General features: G+C 39.0%; 1 protein-coding gene across 9 annotated transcripts in view; it reads left to right on the forward strand.

Moving 5' to 3' along the window:
• NUBPL (NUBP iron-sulfur cluster assembly factor, mitochondrial) overlaps positions 1-18,511 on the forward strand; it is a 252,379-nt gene that overhangs the window by 51,204 nt on the left and 182,664 nt on the right. For all 9 annotated transcript variants that reach the window (XM_027111029.1, XM_027111026.1, XM_027111030.1 and 6 more), the window contains one exon: positions 9,316-9,406. In XM_027111029.1, the coding sequence (XP_026966830.1) occupies positions 9,316-9,406 (91 nt within the window). The remainder of the gene's footprint in view (positions 1-9,315; positions 9,407-18,511) is intronic.

Here is an 18,511-nt window from a genome sequence, read left to right on the forward strand (position 1 = left end):
AAGTTGTCCTTGGCTCTCGGGACCCTGGTAGTGGCGGGCTGCACAGGCTCCCTGGAGGGAGGTGTGGATAGTGACCTGTGCTCGCACACAGGCTTTTTGGTGGCGGCAGCAGCAGCCTTAGCGCCCCATGCCTGTCTCTGGGCTCCGTGTTGATAGCCGCAGCTCGCGCCGGTCTTTGGAGCTCATTTAAGCAGCGCTCTTAATCTCCTCTCCTCGAGCACCCGGAAACAGAGGGAAGAAAAAGTCTCTTGCCTCTTCGGTGGGTCCAGACTTTTCCCCGGATTCCCTCCCGGCTAGCCGTGGTGCACTAACCCCTTCAGGCTGTATTCATGCCGCCAGCCGCCAGTCCTCTCCCTGCGCTCCGACTGAAGCCCGAGCCTCAGCTCCCAGCTCCCGCCCTCCCCTGCGGGTGAGCAGACAAGTCCCTCGGGCTGGTGAGTGCTGGTCGGCACTGCTCTTCTGTGTGGAAATCTCTCCGCTTTGCCCTCCGCATCCCTGTTGCTGTGCTCTCGTCCGCAGCGCCGAAGCTCCCCCTCTCCGCCACCCACAGTCTTCGCCCGCGAAAGGGCTTCTAGTGTGTGGAAACCTTTTCTCCTTCATGGCTCCCTCCCACTGGTGCAGGTCCCGTCCCTATTCTTTTGTTTCTGTTTATTATTTTTTCTTTTGCCTTACCCAGGTATGTGGGGAGTTTCTTGCCTTTTGTGAGGTCTGAGGTCTTCTGCCAGCGTTCAGTAGGTGTTCTGTAGTTGTTCCACATGTAGATGTATTTCTGATGTATCTGTGGGGAGGAAGGTGATCTCCGCCTCTTACTCTTCCGACATCTTACCCCCAGATCCAGGTCTTAATCGTAAATGAATGTTTACTTACAAACGTTGGGGTGGGCCACTCTAAGATGTTGTTTTGATGGGTTCCATTAGCACATGACATGGATAAAAAACATCATGAAGCTTTACAATCTTCTTTAGTGTATATTCTGTTGGAAGAACAAAGCAGTATCAAAACTCTTGTCAGTGCCTTTGAAATCCAACACCCAAAAAATAGGACTTGTAGGCTCTCAAATTGCAGCTTTCATGCAGTGGTAATGAAACAGTATAATCACTCTGAATAATTCTGCCACCTTTTACAGGTCTCACAGGGTATTATGAATTATAAAGAAACAAATCCCAAAATCTAGTGTGTTGGGGTTTGATCTGTCTTGTTTTTGTCATCTGTTAGGCTTTGCATACTGCAGGAGAGTCAGAAAAAAGCGTACCAACACATTAGGTTAAGTTTATGGTGACATTAAAGATGGCAATCCTATTTTACAATAGTACATGTATAGTTATATTTGCTAATAATCATTTTCTTTATTTGTTGTGTATTTGGTGAGGCTTTTGTGGTGATTATTCTTTTGGGCCTGGCTGAAATTAATGATAAGGAAAACCCTGATTGGAGTTTTCTTGACTAAATATAATTATTTTAGGTGAAATAAGTTGGAAAGGATTCACAAAACTTAGTTAGTTGGACACCCAGCTGCATATGTTTATTTATAGCCTCTACCTTGCTCATTTATTTTCCTACAATATAAAAGTGTTTGAAAATTTAAATTGAGAAACTGTTTATACACTTAAAATAGGAGCCTATGGGCTTCTCTGGTGGCGCAGTGGTTGGGAGTCCGTCTGCCGATGAAGGGGACGCGGGTTTGTGCCCTGGTCCAGGAGGATCCCACATGCCGCGGAGCGGCTGGGCCCGTGAGCCATGGCCGCTGGGCCTGCGTGTCCAGAGCCTGTGCTCCGCAGCGGTAGAGGCCACAGCGGTGAGAGGCCTGCGTACTGCAAAAAAAAAAAAAAAGGAGCCGATTTAAAAACAATGGAGTAAATTATGAAAAACAAATGAGGTTTATTTGGCATCTTTTGAACATTACTGAATTCTAGACTTGAAAATATGTGTAGGCTGCTTTTGTAATTGTGGTAATTTTATCAGTCAGTAGCTGTGCCAAATCAAAGTACAGTATTCTTTAATTAATACAGGGTTTGGTGTTTCTACTTAATGGACACTGATTTTATTCACAATATATAAAATTAAAGCAAGGCATGCTAACTTAGTTCCAGTGAAACAGCCTGAAAAGAGTGCTCTTTATTATTTTTGAAAACTAGCCAATTAAGGATGAGGAAGTAGATCTTTACTGAGGTAGCTCCTCTGACACTAAAAGAGATGATTGTGTCCTGTCTGCTCTTGGCTTTACAAAAATTACATTGTTGGGTGATTGAATAACTTTGTCATGGAAAAGCTTATTTTCTAAATCAGCGTTGGCAAACTATGACCTGTGGACTAAATCCTGCCTGTATTTGTAAATAAAGTTTTATTGGAACATAGCCATGCTCATTCATCTACATGTTGTCTGTGGCTGCTTTGGTGATACAACGGCAGTGTTGAATAGTTGCAGATCAAATGATCCACAAGGCTTAAAATATTTCCTTTTTCTTTTTATTTGACATCTTTATTGGAGTATAAGTGCTTTACATTGTTGTGTTAGTTGCTGCTGTATAACAAAGTGAATCAGCTATATGTATACATATATCCCCATATCCCCTCCCTCTTGCATCTTCCTCCCTCACTCCCTATCCCACCCCTCTAGGTGCTCACAGAGCACTGAGCTGATCTCCCTGTGCTATGTGGCTGCTTCCCACTAGCTATCTGTTTTATATTTAGTAGTGTGTATATGTCAGTGCCACTCTCTCACTCAGTCCTTGCTTACCCTTCCCACTCCGCGTGTCCTGAAGTCTCTCTTTATGTCTGTGTCTTTATTTCTGTCCTGGCCCCAGGTTCATCAGAACCACTGTTTTTTTTTTTTTTTTAGATTCCATATATATGTGTTAACATACGGTATTTGTTTTTCTCTTTCTGACTTACTTCACTCTCTATGACAGACTCTAGGTCCATCCACCTCACTACAAATAACTCAATTTCGTTTCTTTTTATGGCTGAGTAATATTCCATTATATATATGCGCCACATCTTCTTTATCCATTCATCTGTCAATGGACAGTTAAGTTGCTTCCACGTCCTGGCTATTGTAAATAGAGCTGCAGTGAACATTGTGGTACATGACTCTTTTTACATTATGTTTTCCTCAGGGTATATGCCCAGTAGTGGGATTGCTGGATCATTTGGTAGTTCTATTTTTAGTTTTTTAAGGAACCTCCATACTGGTCTCCATAGTGGCTGTATCAATTTACATCCCCACCAACAGTGCAAGAGGGTTCCCTTTTCTCCACACCCTCTCCAGCATTTACTGTTTGTAGATTTTTTGATGGTGGCCATTCTGACTGGTATGAGGTGATACCTCATTGCAGTTTTGATTTGCATTTCTCTAATGATTAGTGATGTTGAGCATCCTTTTATGTGTTTGTTGGCCATCTGTATATCTTCTTTGGAGAAATGTCTATTTAGGTCTTCTGCCCATTTTTGGATTGGGTTGTTTGTTTTTTTGATATTCAGCACATGAGCTGCTTGTATATTTTGGAGATTAATCCTTTGTCAGTTGCTTCGTTTGCAAGTATTTTCTCCCATTCTGAGGGTTGTCTTTTTGTCTTGTTTTCCAAGATTTTGGATCATCTTTACTATCATTACTCTGAATTCTTTTTCAGGTAGACTGCCTATTTCCTCTTCATTTGTTAGGTCTGGTGGGTTTTTACCTTGCTCCTTCAGCTGCTGCATATTTCTCTGTCTTCTCATTTTGCTTAACTTACTGTGTTTGGGGTCTCCTTTTCGCAGGCTGCAGGTTCGCAGTTCCCGTTGTTTTTGGTGTGTGCCCCCAGTGGGTAAGGTTGGTTCAGTGGGTTGTGTAGGCTTCCTGGTAGAGGGGACTGGCTCCTGTGTTCTGGTGGATGAGGCTGGATCTTGTGTTTCTGGTGGGCAGGACCACATCTGGTGGTGTGTTTGGGGGTGTCTGTGACCTTATTATGATTTTAGGCAGCCTCTCTGCTAATGGGTGGGGTTGTGTTCCTATCTTGCTAGTTGTTTGGCATGGGGTGTCCAGCACTGGAGCTTGCTGGTCATTGAGTGGAGCTGGGTCTTATTGTTGAGATGGAGATCTCTGGGAGAGCTTTCACCGATTGATAATTACATGGGGCCAGGAGGTCTCTGGTGGTCCGGTGTCCTGAACTCAGCTCTCTCACCTCCAAGGCTTAGGCCTGACACCTGGCCAGAGCACCAAGACCCTGTCAGCCACACAGCTCAGAAGAAAAGGGAGAAATAAAAGAAAGAAAGAAAAATAAAATAAAATAAAATAAAGTTATTAAAATAAAAATATAAAAAAAATTGTTAAAATAAAACAATTAAAAAAAGTAGTTAAAAAAGAGAAGAGAGCAACCAAACCAATAAAGAAATCCATGAGTGATAACAAGTGCTAAAAACTAAACTAGGATAACCATATAAATCAGAAACTAGTCAGTCACATACAGCAAACCCCAAGTCTACAGTTGCTCCCAAAGTCCACTGCCTCAATTTTGGGATGATTCGTTGTCTATTAAGGTATTCCACAGATGCAGGGTACATAAAGTTGATTGTGGAGATTTAATCCGTTGCTTCTGAGGCTGCTGGGAGAGATTTCCCTTTCTCTTCTTTGTTTGCACAGCTCCTGGGGTTCAGGTTTGGATTTGGACCCGCTTCTGCATGTAGGTCACCTGAGGGACGTCTGTTCCCGCCCAGATAGGACCGGGTTAAAGTAGCAGCTGATTAGAGGGCTCTGGCTCACTCAGGTCTAGGGCAGGAAGGGGTACAGAATGTGGGGCAAGCCTGCCGCGCCGGCAGAAGCTGGTGTGACATTGCGCCAGCCTGAGGTGTGCCGTGTATTCTACCGGGGAAGTTGTCCCTGGATCACGGGACCCTGGCAGTGGTGGGCTGCATGGGCTCCTGGGAGGGGAGGTGTGGATAGTGACCTGTGGTTGCACACAGGCTTCTTGGTGGCGGCAGCAGCTGCTTTAGTGTCTCATGCCCGTCTCTGGGGTCTGCGCTGATAGCCGCGGCTTGCGCCTGTCTCTGGAGCTCGTTTAGGCGGTGCTCTGATTCCCCTCTCTTCGGCACCCCGAAACAATGGTCTCTTGCCTCGCTGGCAGCTCCAGACTTTTTCCCAGACTCCCTCCCGGCTAGCTGTGGCTCACTAGCCCCCTTCAGGCTGTGTTCATGCAGCCAACCCCAGTCCTCTCCCTGTGATCCAACCTCCAAAGCCGGAGCCTCAGCTCCCAGCCCCCGCCCGCCCTGGCGGGTGAGCAGACAAGCCCCTTGGGCTGGTGAGTGCTGGTCGGCACCACTCCTCTGTGCGGGAATCTCTCCGCTTTGCCCTCCGCACCCCTGTTGCAGTGCTCTCCTCTGCAGCCTCGAAGCTCCCCCCCTCCGCCACCCTCAGTCTCCGCCTGTGAAGGGGCTTCCTAGTGTGTGGAAACCTTTCCTCCTTCACAGCTCCCTCCCACTGGTGCAGGTCCCGTCCCTATTCTTTTGTCTGTTTTTTCTTTTTACTTTTGCTCTACCCAGGTACGTGGGGAGTTTCTTGCCTTTTGGGAGGTCTGAGGTCTTCTGCCAGTGTTCAGTAGGTGTTCTGTAGGAGTTGTTCCACATGTAGATGTATTTCTGATGTATTTTTGAGGAGGTAGGTGATCTCCGCGTCTTACTCCTCTGCCATCTTGAAGGTCCTCTCAAAATATTTCCTATTATTTGGCCCTTTAGGGAGAATCATGCTGACTCTTGCTTTTTATCTAAGTCTTTTGTAGACAGATCATGTTCAAGTTATGGTGGAGGTTTATGTGGTTGGTATTTTTGTGTTTAATTTTCCATTCTGCTTCATTCTAAGAAAGAAAACTTGAAATCATTTTGAGTGTTAGTTTTCAGCTTTCTCATCAAAAGTAGGTATAATACCACCTTACAGGGTTGCTATGAGGAGTCAATGAGAAATGTAAATAAAATCCTTACCAGAGTGCCTGGCATCCTGGAGGAATTCAAGTGGTGGGGAGATATAATCAGGGAAAGTCTAGGTGTCTATTTGGGTGATTCAGGATGGCATGTTTTTAGAGATTCTGATTTGTCCACAGAGCTGGCTGTGGAAGCCTAGTGTATCCAGGTTCTTAATATAACATTGCTGATTAACTTCCCTCCATCCTTTTCTTCCTTCCTCCTTTCCTGTGTCCCTCTTTCCCTTTCTCTTTCCCCTCCTCCTGCTGACCTTTGTATGTTGCAGGAAAAATAGGGTGTGAGAGCTTGGTCATGTCCCAGCTCTTGGGTGAGTACCTGGGCTGGGCCACCAAGTGAGAGTCCTTGACTTTGTGCAGGAAAAAGTTCAAGAGCAAACGAGCCATAGTAAAATGAAAGCAGGTTTATTTAGAGAGAGACACACTCCATCTTAGAAGGTGAAAGATGGCCGCAGGACATGGAGTCCTCTTGAAAAGTGAGTGGTGCTGGGCTGTGGTGGGTGGTTAGCTTTTGTGGGCTGGGTAATTTTGTATGCTAATGAGTGGGAGGAATATTCTAATTTCCAGGAATTGGGACACTACCTACTTTTTGGCCTTTTACAATTGGCCTGGGAACTCTCATGGCACCTGTGGGTGTGTCATTTAGCATATACTAATGTATTACAATGAGGCTCAAGATATACTGGAAGTCAAATCTTCTGCTATCTTGGGCCTAGTAGGTTCTAGTCAGTTTTGGTCATATCCTTTTCTTCTTAATGGTTGTGTAATTCTTTTAATGGTTGTGCCCTGTCCCCTTTCCTTCAAGTCTCAATACCTTTCTCTCCTCTGTTTCCTTTTTGGTATATGTAAGCATTGGTACTAAATTTAGTTGGTCAGTAGAGACTTGTAGAGAGTATGCAGAGAACCTAACACATAGAGGATTTTCCATTATTCTTAGTTCCATTCTCCAGGAAAAAAGAGGAACTCTATCATGTTGTGATTTCCCTCCCTGCCCTCTTTATTCTTATGTGATAATGTGTATTAGCAGCTATGTAGGTATATGTAAAATCCATTCCTACCACAGCAAATTTTAGGGCAGATCTTCAGTTTTGTCTTACTCCATGATGCCAAGGACTCACTTTTAGACAAGCATGGTTTTCTTCTAGAAGACAGAACAGATAGATGATAGCTAAATTCTCCCTAACATTTTGAAGGAAACTTGAAGATCTAGTGATGATAAAATTGACCCTAGCAGTCTTACACTGCAAGCACTCACTTAGTTGTTTTCTTGTTTCATGAAAACATAAATTTAAATTTACTTGACAGGTATTTTTAGAAGATTAATTTGAAAACTGAGACCTAACCCTTTCAAGTTATTCTAAAACAACATTAATATAAATGAGAGCAAGGAAAAAGAATCTTAGAATATTTTCTGTTTGCATTATTATTATTTTATGGTTGCATTAATTTTGTATGTGTCACAAGAAAACATATGGAAAAGAGGTGTTAGTTATAGCATTAGCAGACCCATAGGTAATAGTTAACAATTATCCACATTTCTTAAGGTTTTAGGCCCCCTCATTTGAAAATGTTTTTATCTGTAGTGAATTTAATTCTATTTTTAATTCAACTTAATTCTTTTGTTTGTGGTTTAAAAAGGAGTTAAAATCAGTGAGAATTTCTCAATGAATTTCTCAATGAATGTTCCTTTTTAAAGCTACTGACTGACCTAAATTTAGTTCCAGTGCTTAGATACATCAGAAAGGAAACAGAGGAGAGAAGGGTATGAAGATCAGTAGGAAGAGAGGAAAGAGAAAGGGAAAGAGGGACACAGGAAAGGAGGGAGGAAGAAAAGGATGGAGGGAAGTTAATCAGCAATGTTATATTAAGAAACTGGAAACACTAGGCTTCCACAGCCAGCTCTGTGGACAAATCAGAATCTCTAAAAACATGCCATCCTAAATCACCCAGATAGACACCTAGACTTTCCCTGATTATATCTCCCCACCACTTGAATTCCTCTGGGGTGCCAGGCACTCTGGTAAGGATTTTATTTACATTTCTCATTGACTCCTCATAGCAACCCTGTAAGGTGGTATTATACCTACTTTTGATGAGAAAGCTGGAAACTAACACTACAAATGATTTTTTTTTAAGTATTAAACCCAAATTTTATATATCACCATTCCATTAAAGGTAATGTGTCCTTCCTCCTTTCTCATTTATTTTACAATAAGCTGAGATTTTTGGTAGAGGGAGATATTAATCCCAATCCTCTGTGAGTCACACAGGGACATTAAATGATTTTCTTAGAATTGCAGTTTGAGTCACTGTAAAGTTAGGGACATAAATTTGAATGTACCTTGTTTTGTCTATTTATAGGAACCAGACAGTGGGGTTTAACAAGTGATTTTGTGTCTGGAAATAGGTAGATAACGTGGAAGATGAGAGATTGTTTAGTTTAAAAAAATTTTTTTTGAGAGGTTAAGAGTTTTATCTTGCCAGGAAACAGGGAGAGAGGGCGGAGAGTTGTATGTCTTGGGGAAACATAACTCAAAGGCATATAGTTAGTATTAGCATTCTGTTTGCTTGTATATGAGAAAAACCAATAGCATTGATTTAATCTGTGAAAGAAGAAAGAGCAGGGGGTGGTGGGGGGAGAAGAAAAAAAGACATATTTGGGAATAGTGAATTTTGTTTGTCTTTCTTTGTTAACCTGCTGATGAACTGTCAGCTAGTGAAGAGACCAGTCGGGATATTCTGCCCTTGGGCAGCTGGGTGGATCATCAAGGAAAACAGTTTTAGTTGTTTATGAATTCTCTGGAAGACTTCGGGTTTTTAACAGTGACTGGCACGTAAGAGGTTGTCTCTGTACTATGTCTGCTGCCATCCTCGTTAGCATTTCCATGCCAGATTTGCATCAGCATTTCTCACTTGCTTTAATTATGGTCTTGTTTCTATGCTTTTTCCCTTCATTTTGTATTCTTTGGTGTGTTAGATGGTCTTTCCAAAAGTTAGTGCTCCTTCTTGCTGGGGTTATGTTTGCTGTTGTAAACCATTATTTTAACATTGTGTGCAAGTAGTTTGTTAGTTTTCAGATCAAAAGGTTTTAGTCTGTTTGTGAGTGTATGGGAGATCTGAACCACAATGTTTAAAGTGGATGCAGTGGATTTCTTTAGTCAGTTATCTAGAAGAGATTAGTAAACCAACAAACGATATTTACCCTGAGCAGTTTATGTTCTTTTACCTTACTGTTGCTTTGAAAGTTTATGTTATGATTTTGGAGTATTTTGCAAATTGTCTTTTCTGTAGTCAGACCTGCTGTTTCTGTGCACTTTATCTTTGATGAAGGGTGGGGAAAAGTCTGACGGTAAATTCTGTTTTCTTACAGTCAAAGGCCGTTGGTTTGCTAGATGTGGATGTGTATGGCCCTTCTATTCCGAAGATGATGAATCTGAAAGGAGATCCAGAATTATCACAGAGTAAGTGAAGAAGAGAGAAGCAGTATGACAACAGTTACACTTCTGTTTAGTGCCTGCGGAGTGTCAGGCATTGGGTCACGCACCATGTGTACCTTATACACACTATAATATAATTACGAAATCAGATGCGGGGCCAGACTGTCTGGGTTTAAATTCTAACTCTGTCACTGATTAACTGTGTCGCTTTGAATGAATTGTTCAACCTCTTCGTGCCTCAACACCCCCATGTGTACATAGCGTTAACAGTTGTACTTACCAGACAGAATTGCTGTACATAATCGCTCAATTACAAAGTTGCCATAAGTGTAGTGCATTCAAAGCACAGTGCTTGGCACACCATAAGTGGTCAGATTCAGCTCATCATCCTCTCTGTATGTAAAAATGTGTGAATGTATGGGGGTATTTGAATAGAAAGTATCTAATATATTTGTGTTAGAAGAGCTGAAAATTATTTTCTCTAATCAGATATTTGTTATATTTGTCTTAAAGTGTTTTTGAAAAAACCATAGAACTTTAATTTCTCTCCCCAGTCTTCACTGCCATCAATAGGACAGAGTAATTTTTTGAGTAAATCTTTAATATTTATTTAATATTAATATTATTTATAATTAACATAGTAAATAATATATTATTTTATATTTATTTATATATTTAATATATATTTATATATTTTATATACATTTAATATTTTATGTATATTTATTTAATATTATATATAAATATATATTATATATATAATATAAAATAAAAAAACTAAATATATATATAATTGTGTATATATTTAATATTAATATAAATTAATATTTATATTATTTAATATTAATATACTAAATCTTTAATATTTTGAGTAAATCTTTAATATTACAAGATTATTTAATAATCTTGTTATATTTTCTTACAAAGCTATTAAATATAAAGCTTTAAGAACAAGGAAATTCTATGATCAAAAAATGAAAAATTGGAACAACTGGTAACTCTTCTTGAAAAATAGTTTTCAGTGAAATTAGTTTATTAAAATTTATTTCTAATTATAGTAAGAGTATAGAATTGAATAATTTCTTTTGTTTCTTATTAGACCTTTTATTGTCCATGAATCTAGGACAAAATGCCTGTATTTAATGCAGGGTATTTATTGGATTTTCTGTGTACATAATAGAAGTTTTTTTTTTTTTATCATTGTCATTAAAAGTTAGGTAATTAGACATTGTCTGCTATTTAAGGTGCTTTTGTTTGTGCTGTAGTTGTTGAAATCAGTTATGTTAAGCTCTGAATAACCATTTATCAGATAATAAGGATTCTCCCTATCACTTTGAAGGAAACTTGAGGCTCTAGTGATGATAAAATTGACCCTAGCAGTCCTACATTACAAGCACCCACTTAGTTGTTTTCTTGTTTCGTTATAATATAAACTTAAGGAAGCTAAGTTATTCTAGTTTCTTTGTTCTTTGCCCTTTTAGTGAGTGTATACTTAGTTTGCAAATATGTGCCATGAGCCAAAATGTCAAACTTACATAAAGGAGTAATGAATTTGTGTACTTTAATTGTAGACTTGTTATATCTATCTCTTGATTAAAGTAATGTGAAAACTAGTGCATGTAGCACATGAGTGATAGCAAAATGGAGCCCTTGGTGTCAGTTTTTTCTTAAGTAGTCTGTTCAGTCTATGCCAATGTAAATACTTGAAGTGAACTTTGATGTCTTTCTTCTTGTTTTACAGAAGCTGTAATCTTAAATTTGATGTTTGCAAATTGGCTGCCATTAAATAGGCTTTCTGGTAAAAATGAGCTACTGGAAATCTTGGAAAGCCTGAAAATAATACTTTTTTGTGTGTTGACAAGCTGATCTTAAGTCCCCCAAGAAATAAACTGAACGATTAAGGCATTCACTTAAAAGAATGTGGATTCTTGAAAGCCCATCTTTTAAATTGGTTTTTGAATCTTAGATAAACCAGCCACCATTATACTAATTGGCATCATTTTGATATTTTTACATTTTTGTCAAGTTAATTTATCCTGTATTACTCTCTATTATAGAAAACACAATGCACCGTGGAATTATCTAATTAACAATAAGAAAAAAGATTTATTTTCAGCAGTTCAGATTTTGCAGAGATAGAATGGGTGAGCAGAATCTTAGCTTTATAAATGTTCCTCTGTTCCTGGACTTAGCTAGACAACCATAGGGGCAGTGGGACTTCAGGATTGTCTTTTTGTCTTCATTATTTAAGCAGACATATGGTAATGTAGTTTTGGTCAACTTGTTCATTTTAAAACTCCATGTTAAGGTTGACAGATTCATTCTCTTATATATTTTTTCTTTTTGAGGAGACTATAGAGAAACCACACTTCTTGTACTTACGATATTTTAGCCTGATTACCAAGTGAAATTTTACATATGATTCTAGAGAAGTGAATTCAGTAATTGAAGAAAAATTTAAGTTTGTAATAGTTTTGGATTTCTTAGGTTGGGAATATTTCTATCAGCTTAAAATGACAATAGTGTTTTGTCTATGTTAGTATGCAAAATTATGGTAATGGAAAGTCTAGCCAGTTTGTAGAAAGAGTATTGTACAGAAACCTCAACAGGTTGACATTATAGTGGCTGCAAGTGAACAGTTGCTTTGGGAACCTAATGGAATTTAGAATAAAATCCATGTGTAGTTTGAGAAATTATCATCTAAGTGTGGATTAACTTTTTTTTTTAAAGAACAAATACCAGTCATTCTTCTCTTTTTTAACTTTCTAAATAACATAATATGCAGATTTCATATTACAGTATAGCCAAAGTACAGTCCTAGAAATTATTGACTAGAAAGGTTTTAAACTGAAATTGCGAGTGAATATTAAATGGTGGTTGCACACAGAAATGTATTGTTAATTCATTAATGTAATATTCTTTTTTGTTGAGGATTTTTCACTGAGTTTTCTCAAGTGACTTTTACTGGTAGGAATCTGCTTTCTTTCACAGTTTTGTGATGATAAATCACCTTCAGAATTCTTGTGAATTTTTTACTACTTAGTTTTACTAAAGAATGTCTTTTAGTGTACTTAGCTAATAAAGTAGGAAAACGTTAAGGCCTGTGGAGAGAGGTTACTAAAATTGAAATGTCAAGTAATTTTATTGAGGATGACACAGTGATCATTAATGATTGACTATGAGACTTTTTTTTGAGTAGGATTCACTTTTCTTTTGTTGTGGGCTAGAAATTTTGCACCCATGTCACAGTATTCTGCTCTCTCTGTCCTAAGGTATTAAGCATTTTCCAAGTTTAGGATTGAATGTGTGTATGGGCTTATGAGACAGAGAAAATGTGGAAAATCAGCTTGGGCAAATGACCTTTAATAATAGCACTCATCTCCGGTAAGAACTACCAGGAAGTGACTAAGATTTCTTTAAGATAATTTAAGCGCATAAAGAATGAGAGTGAATTTTACTCATTCCTGAAATTACCTTGTTTCCTTCCAAGGCAGAGAGTTAGGGGTTTACTGAAGTTATTGACATAGATGATTAAATTCTGATCCAGTGGTTGGAGCTCCCAAAGCTTCTCATTTATAATTTGCTTCTTCTGGTCATTGTCTTGTGGACCCTTGGGTTTCATCTGACGCTAGAGTTCCTCTGATTATCTTTGGGAAAGATTCTGGGATGTATTCCATAATCACAGTGTTATAGAAATGACTTTTTTCTTGCTGGCTTCCTGGATTTTGTTTACAACCTCTTTTATACCTAGAATATTAAGGCAAAGTGTAAATCAGGGTTGAAGGATCCTTGAAAAGTTGTTTTGGTTTGTTCTGGCTTTAGGCACTTTTATCTTTAAAATATCTCAGAGATGAGATCTATGTTCTTTGAAGAATCCTATCACCCTACTTTATCAAGACAAAAGTCCATCCTTTGCTTGGCTTATTGTTTCTTGCACAGGTCACTGAATAGGCTGAACTAAATACCTTTTTAGTATGGTAAAACCCTTTTCCTTTTTTCTTTGACAGTCCTGAGCTGAAGAATAGGCAGCCTCTTTTTGGAGTTCTGCTTGCTCTGCTGCAAACCGTCTTAGCCAGGGGCTGCAGCAGATGAAGTCATTGAAGAATGCTTTATTTATCTACAGAACAACTAAGTGTATTTTAGTAGCTATTGCCTGTTAATTTTTGTTTTCTTTCACAGGATGGCAGCAAATGGTGTTGACCGGATATATCTGTGTATATGTCAAATAGTCCTTACATCTTTGAGTTTCTGATTAGCACCTGCCCCACGACAAGATTGGTGTCCTTTTATGCCTCCTTCACTTTTTGAGTTATATCAGAGAGCTGCCCTTAAGATGTGTAGATTAATAGGACGGTACATTTGTAATGTGGCTATATCTTTTAAGGCTATTTATACTTCATATTATCTTTTCCAGTCTAATCCCAGACTGGAAAAAATGTTTGTTTGTTTGTTTTCTTATTTCCTAATCTTTTGATCATTTTTAATGTTTCTCAACATTATCAGCACATTTTCAATATCTTCTCTCAGATGAGAAAAATTAAAAGAAGCTTACTACTGTTAGGTATTGTGAGGGGAGATAGCTTGCAATTTTATTTATAATATTCTATTTTTACTTATGTAGTCTCTGAAATTTTTGCATTTTAAAATAGAACCCATCATTGCTGATTCATAGTTACAGGAATATTTTAATAAAACATATGTTGCTTCCTCCCCCCCCCTTTTTTTTTTTCTTTTTGGGTTAACAGGAAAGTAAAGCATTTAAAAAGGAAAGTAGTTCGGTGAAAGCAGGATGTAAAATGACTTTTGAAGGTGGAAGATTTGGGGAATATTCATCCGTGAATTGGGAACTCCATGGGAAAAGGCAAGAGGTCATTAATAATGAAATTATACTAAGAGGCATGAAAAGTTTTGATCGTCTAGATTTGGTGAGGCTAGCAAGAGAGAAGAGAAATTAGACACACGACCAAAAGAAAAAAGCGATGAAATAAGGCATCTTTTTCACTTTCCTTTTGGACTTCTATTCTAGATTTTGTCTATGTGGTATGCATTTATACAGGGTAATGGATTGAAATGACATCTTGTTCATCAAGATTGGATAGATTTTGTACACCCATGTTTATAGCAGCATTCTTCACAGTAGCTAAAATGTGGAAGCTACCCACGTGTCTATCAGTGGATGAATAGTTAAACAAAATGTGGTATATACATACAATGTAGTATTATTCAGCCTTAAAAAGGTAATTCTGACATAGGCTGCAACATGGATGAACCATGAGGATGTTATGCTAAGTGAAATAAAGCCAGTCACAAAAAGAGAAATACTGTATGATTTCCCTTATATGAGGTACTTAGAGTAGTCAACTTCATAAAGACAGAAAGTAGAATGGTAGTTGCCAGGAGCTTGGGGGAGGGGGAAATGGGGAGTTATTGTTTGATAGGTATAGAATTTCAGTTTTATAAGATGAAAAGAGTTATGGAGAGGGATGGTGGTGATGGTTGGGCAACATTATATTTAATACCACTGAACTGTACACTTAATAATTAAGATGGTAAATTTTATGTTATGTATGTTTTACCACAATTTTAAAAAATGGGAAAAAAATTGGGAAAATTTGTTCTGGCAATATTATCAGTACTGGACATAACAATACAGGGTTTCTTCAATAAGTGTCTGTGGTATCGACCCAGTGAATCAATCTGTTCTTTAAAAGAGCAATCATTACAGAACTGGGAGAAAATACAATAGTGATGTTTCATTGGGAGACTTAAGCTTAGCTATAAACCTCTGATTTTCAGTTTGGAAACTTCACTAGCCTACAAGTTGTTAGGAATTGTAGCCCAAAGTTACATTTTCATGTCACGAAAAGTGATAGAGCTTATTATATTCAAAATTCTTAATGTTATTTTTACCTGTATTACCATTTGTAACATTACCAATGTTATAAAGCTCTCTGTGATCTGGTTTCTGCCTTCTCTCTACTTCTACAGGCTCAATTCTAATAAGTTGCCTTGTTGTTTAGTGAACACCAGTCACAGTGGCCTCTGTTGCTCAAAAATGCCACGCTTCGTGCTGAGGACCCTCATGTGTTTTATTTTCTCTGCCTGAGACACCTTCCATCTCTGTTGTCTTCCACCCCTGGCCCACAACAAGTTTCTACTATCAGGTCTCAGTTTTAATGTTTCTTCTTCCATGACTCCTTCTCTGACTCATCACTCTCCTTATTGCAATTGCAAGGGTAGTTTTTGAATTATCTGGCTTAATTTTTAATTTATTTATTTTTAGAAATTTATTATTTATTTATTTATTTAGGGCTGGGTTGGGTCTTCGTTGCTGTGCGTGGGCTTTCTCTAGCTGCTGCGAGCAGGGGCTACTCTTCATTGCGGTGTGCGGGCTTCTTATTGCGGTGGCTTCTCTTATTGTGGAGCACGGGCTCTCGGTGTGCGGGCTTCAGTACTTGTGGCATGTGGGCTCAGTAGTTGTGGCTCACAGGCTCTAGAGCGCAGGCTCAGTAGTTGTGGTGCACGGGCTTCATTGCTTGGCAGCATGTGGGATCTTCCCAGACCAGGGCTCGAACCTGTATCCCCTGCGTTGGCAGGTGGATTCTTAACCACTGCGCCACCAGGGAAGTCCCCTGTTTAATTTTTTAAATCTCTTCTACTAGGCAATACAACATGCACAGAGCAGAGGCTTTCTGGCTTGGTTTGTTTCGCTTATGCTTGGTTATATAGTAGATGCTCAGTAAATCTTACTTGTTTAGATGAAGAAGTTTCCTGCTAAATTTATTGTACATTAGCTGCATATTTTAGTTTCTGCTTTGGGTGTATTAGTAACTTAATTTGCAATCATAATATATATTTTTTAATGAACAATATGGACAGTTTTAAGATATTATCTTAGCAGTTAATCGTTGTGATATATGAGTGGCTGTCTTATACTACTTTTTTCCATTTTTAGGAAAAGAGAAAGAACCTATATGGTTAAGGCATTTGACTTTTGAGAATTATGTTATGTGGAGTGAAATGGTTGCTCACATTGTTTCAGTGTGGTAGGACAGTGCCAGTCTTGCCTCACATTTTAGTTTTGATATGTTGAGTACAGATCTGCTTACTCATAAGGGGTAGAGTCTTGTGGGACCTGAATTTGGGCCATGATGGAAAGGACAGTGTCCAGAATGCCAGCTCTAAGACTAAGAACAACCTGAAAAAGGAGAAGGAACTAGTGTCTCAGCGTACACCATCATTCTTTTCCTCAGACCATCCACATTGCCAGGCTAAAATAATGCATGGACAGAGATTATTATTTGAGTGTATTAATGTAAAGATCTTATTTGAGACTGTTTATTCTGGAGATTGGTATTTGTAATAGGTGTGGAGAAATGGTGAGTGAGGAAGCAGTGATGGTAGGTTTTGATTTTATTCTGCTGTCTCTGAGGTCTTTCAGTTAAGGAAAAGAAAGCAGAAATAGCAGCTTGCGGTTTAATGGGCTTTGGGATCTCCCTTGCAGTGTAAAAACCACAAACTTTTCTTGAAGTGGTGGAATGTCTTAAACGGGGTTCCCCAGAAAGCAGAGCCCTGTAGAGTAATAATTTATTAGGGAGTACCAGACCGGACTGAGGAAGGAGAAAGGGAGGGAGAGCCAATATGAAAATGCGCTATCTAGTTGGCTGTCGCTAACCGTGACAGCTTGCTTGATTGCATGGGATTGTGTAGACTCCATCTCAAGACAGTCTATCTGGCAGAAGAGGGGAACAATTTATCTAATGTTATCCATCTTCCAGTGACCAAAGGCTCACCTCAGGAGGTATTAATTCACCTGCATTTCTGAGCTCTGTATGAGTAAGTCCTGGCAGAGACCTATGGTGTCTGGCGATGTCTTGTCCTTCAACACAAAAGTTTTGGGGTGGCAGGTGAGAGGCACACAGTGTATAGGCTTGAAGCAAGGTACTGTCAGATAGTTCCTCTGTGACACTGGTCAGAGTCCAAGCAGAGCTGGTTGCCATAGTGCTGGCTGGAATGAGAGATGAGTGAGGCTAAGAGGACCTGGGGTGATGCATGTGGGGCTTCTAAAAATTGGGGATGGAGGCGGAAAGCTGAGTATCAAAGTCTAGATCTGAAAATTTGGCTTCTTTATGCTTAGGGTTTATGGGGGACATGTAATGCTGGTTTGTTTTAAGCATAGTAGTATTACGGGGATTGGTATTCTATTAGAAGGGCTAATAGGGCTAAGTTTTAACTCTTGGTTATAAGATAAAGATAGATCCAGCTGTAAGCCACTTTCTTCTTTCAAACAAACAGTTGCACAATTTGATACTGTGTGTTGTACACTTGATCCAGAAGCCTCACGTAAGCAAGAATGTTCTGTCAGACTGGACAAGAACAGAAACTAAAAATTGAGATACCAGTCTTAGTCATCAGGAGGATGTGAGTTCAGATGGCTCCGTTTGAATATTTTAGTGGGCACCATCGTCATTAGAGGAACAGTTGGGTTTTTTTTTCTTATCACAGATCCTGTGGCTAAAAAAGCATACACACGCACATATCTATATACATATATATATTTAAGTAAAGCATCCCTAAAATTTTTGTTACTTGTAGCTTAACTAGCACTGGCTTAAAATAAAAATGTTTGCTCTTAAACTATGCTTATTTTAGACCTACTTTTAAAATTTGCAATTGTATCAAAAGTGAAATGTTGAAGGAGACATTATTTCCGTTCATTTAGCAAACATTTATTGGGTATCTTCTATGTAGTTAGTAGACATGAGAAATACTTGGTTCCTTGGCTACCGGCTCAGATAAGATTTGATCCTTGCTCTCAGGAGCTTAGAGTAAGACATTAGCTAGTGATCGTAAGCATCATAAGCATAAGTAAATGCTGTTATAGAAGTATAAGCCCTTTTTTTGTGAACCCAGAGATGGTGACTCTAAAGTGGGAATTTAGGGAAAACTTCCTGGAGGAGGTGATTTTGAGCTAACTTTTGAAAAATGGATGAACCAGGAGTTCGTTGTAAGAAGGGGTTGAGGATTGAAGGTGAGAAGGACAGTCCAGGCAGAGGGACTATAATGTGTTAACAGAATGCAAGTTGTTTGGCATGGCAGAAGTGAAGAGTGTCCGTGGGTGAGTTGCAA

This window comes from Aethalodelphis obliquidens, unplaced genomic scaffold (assembly GCF_003676395.1).
Source record: "Aethalodelphis obliquidens isolate GAN/ISIS:26980383/991018 unplaced genomic scaffold, ASM367639v1 scaffold10, whole genome shotgun sequence".
In the NCBI taxonomy this organism is placed as follows: Eukaryota; Metazoa; Chordata; class Mammalia; order Artiodactyla; family Delphinidae; genus Aethalodelphis; species Aethalodelphis obliquidens.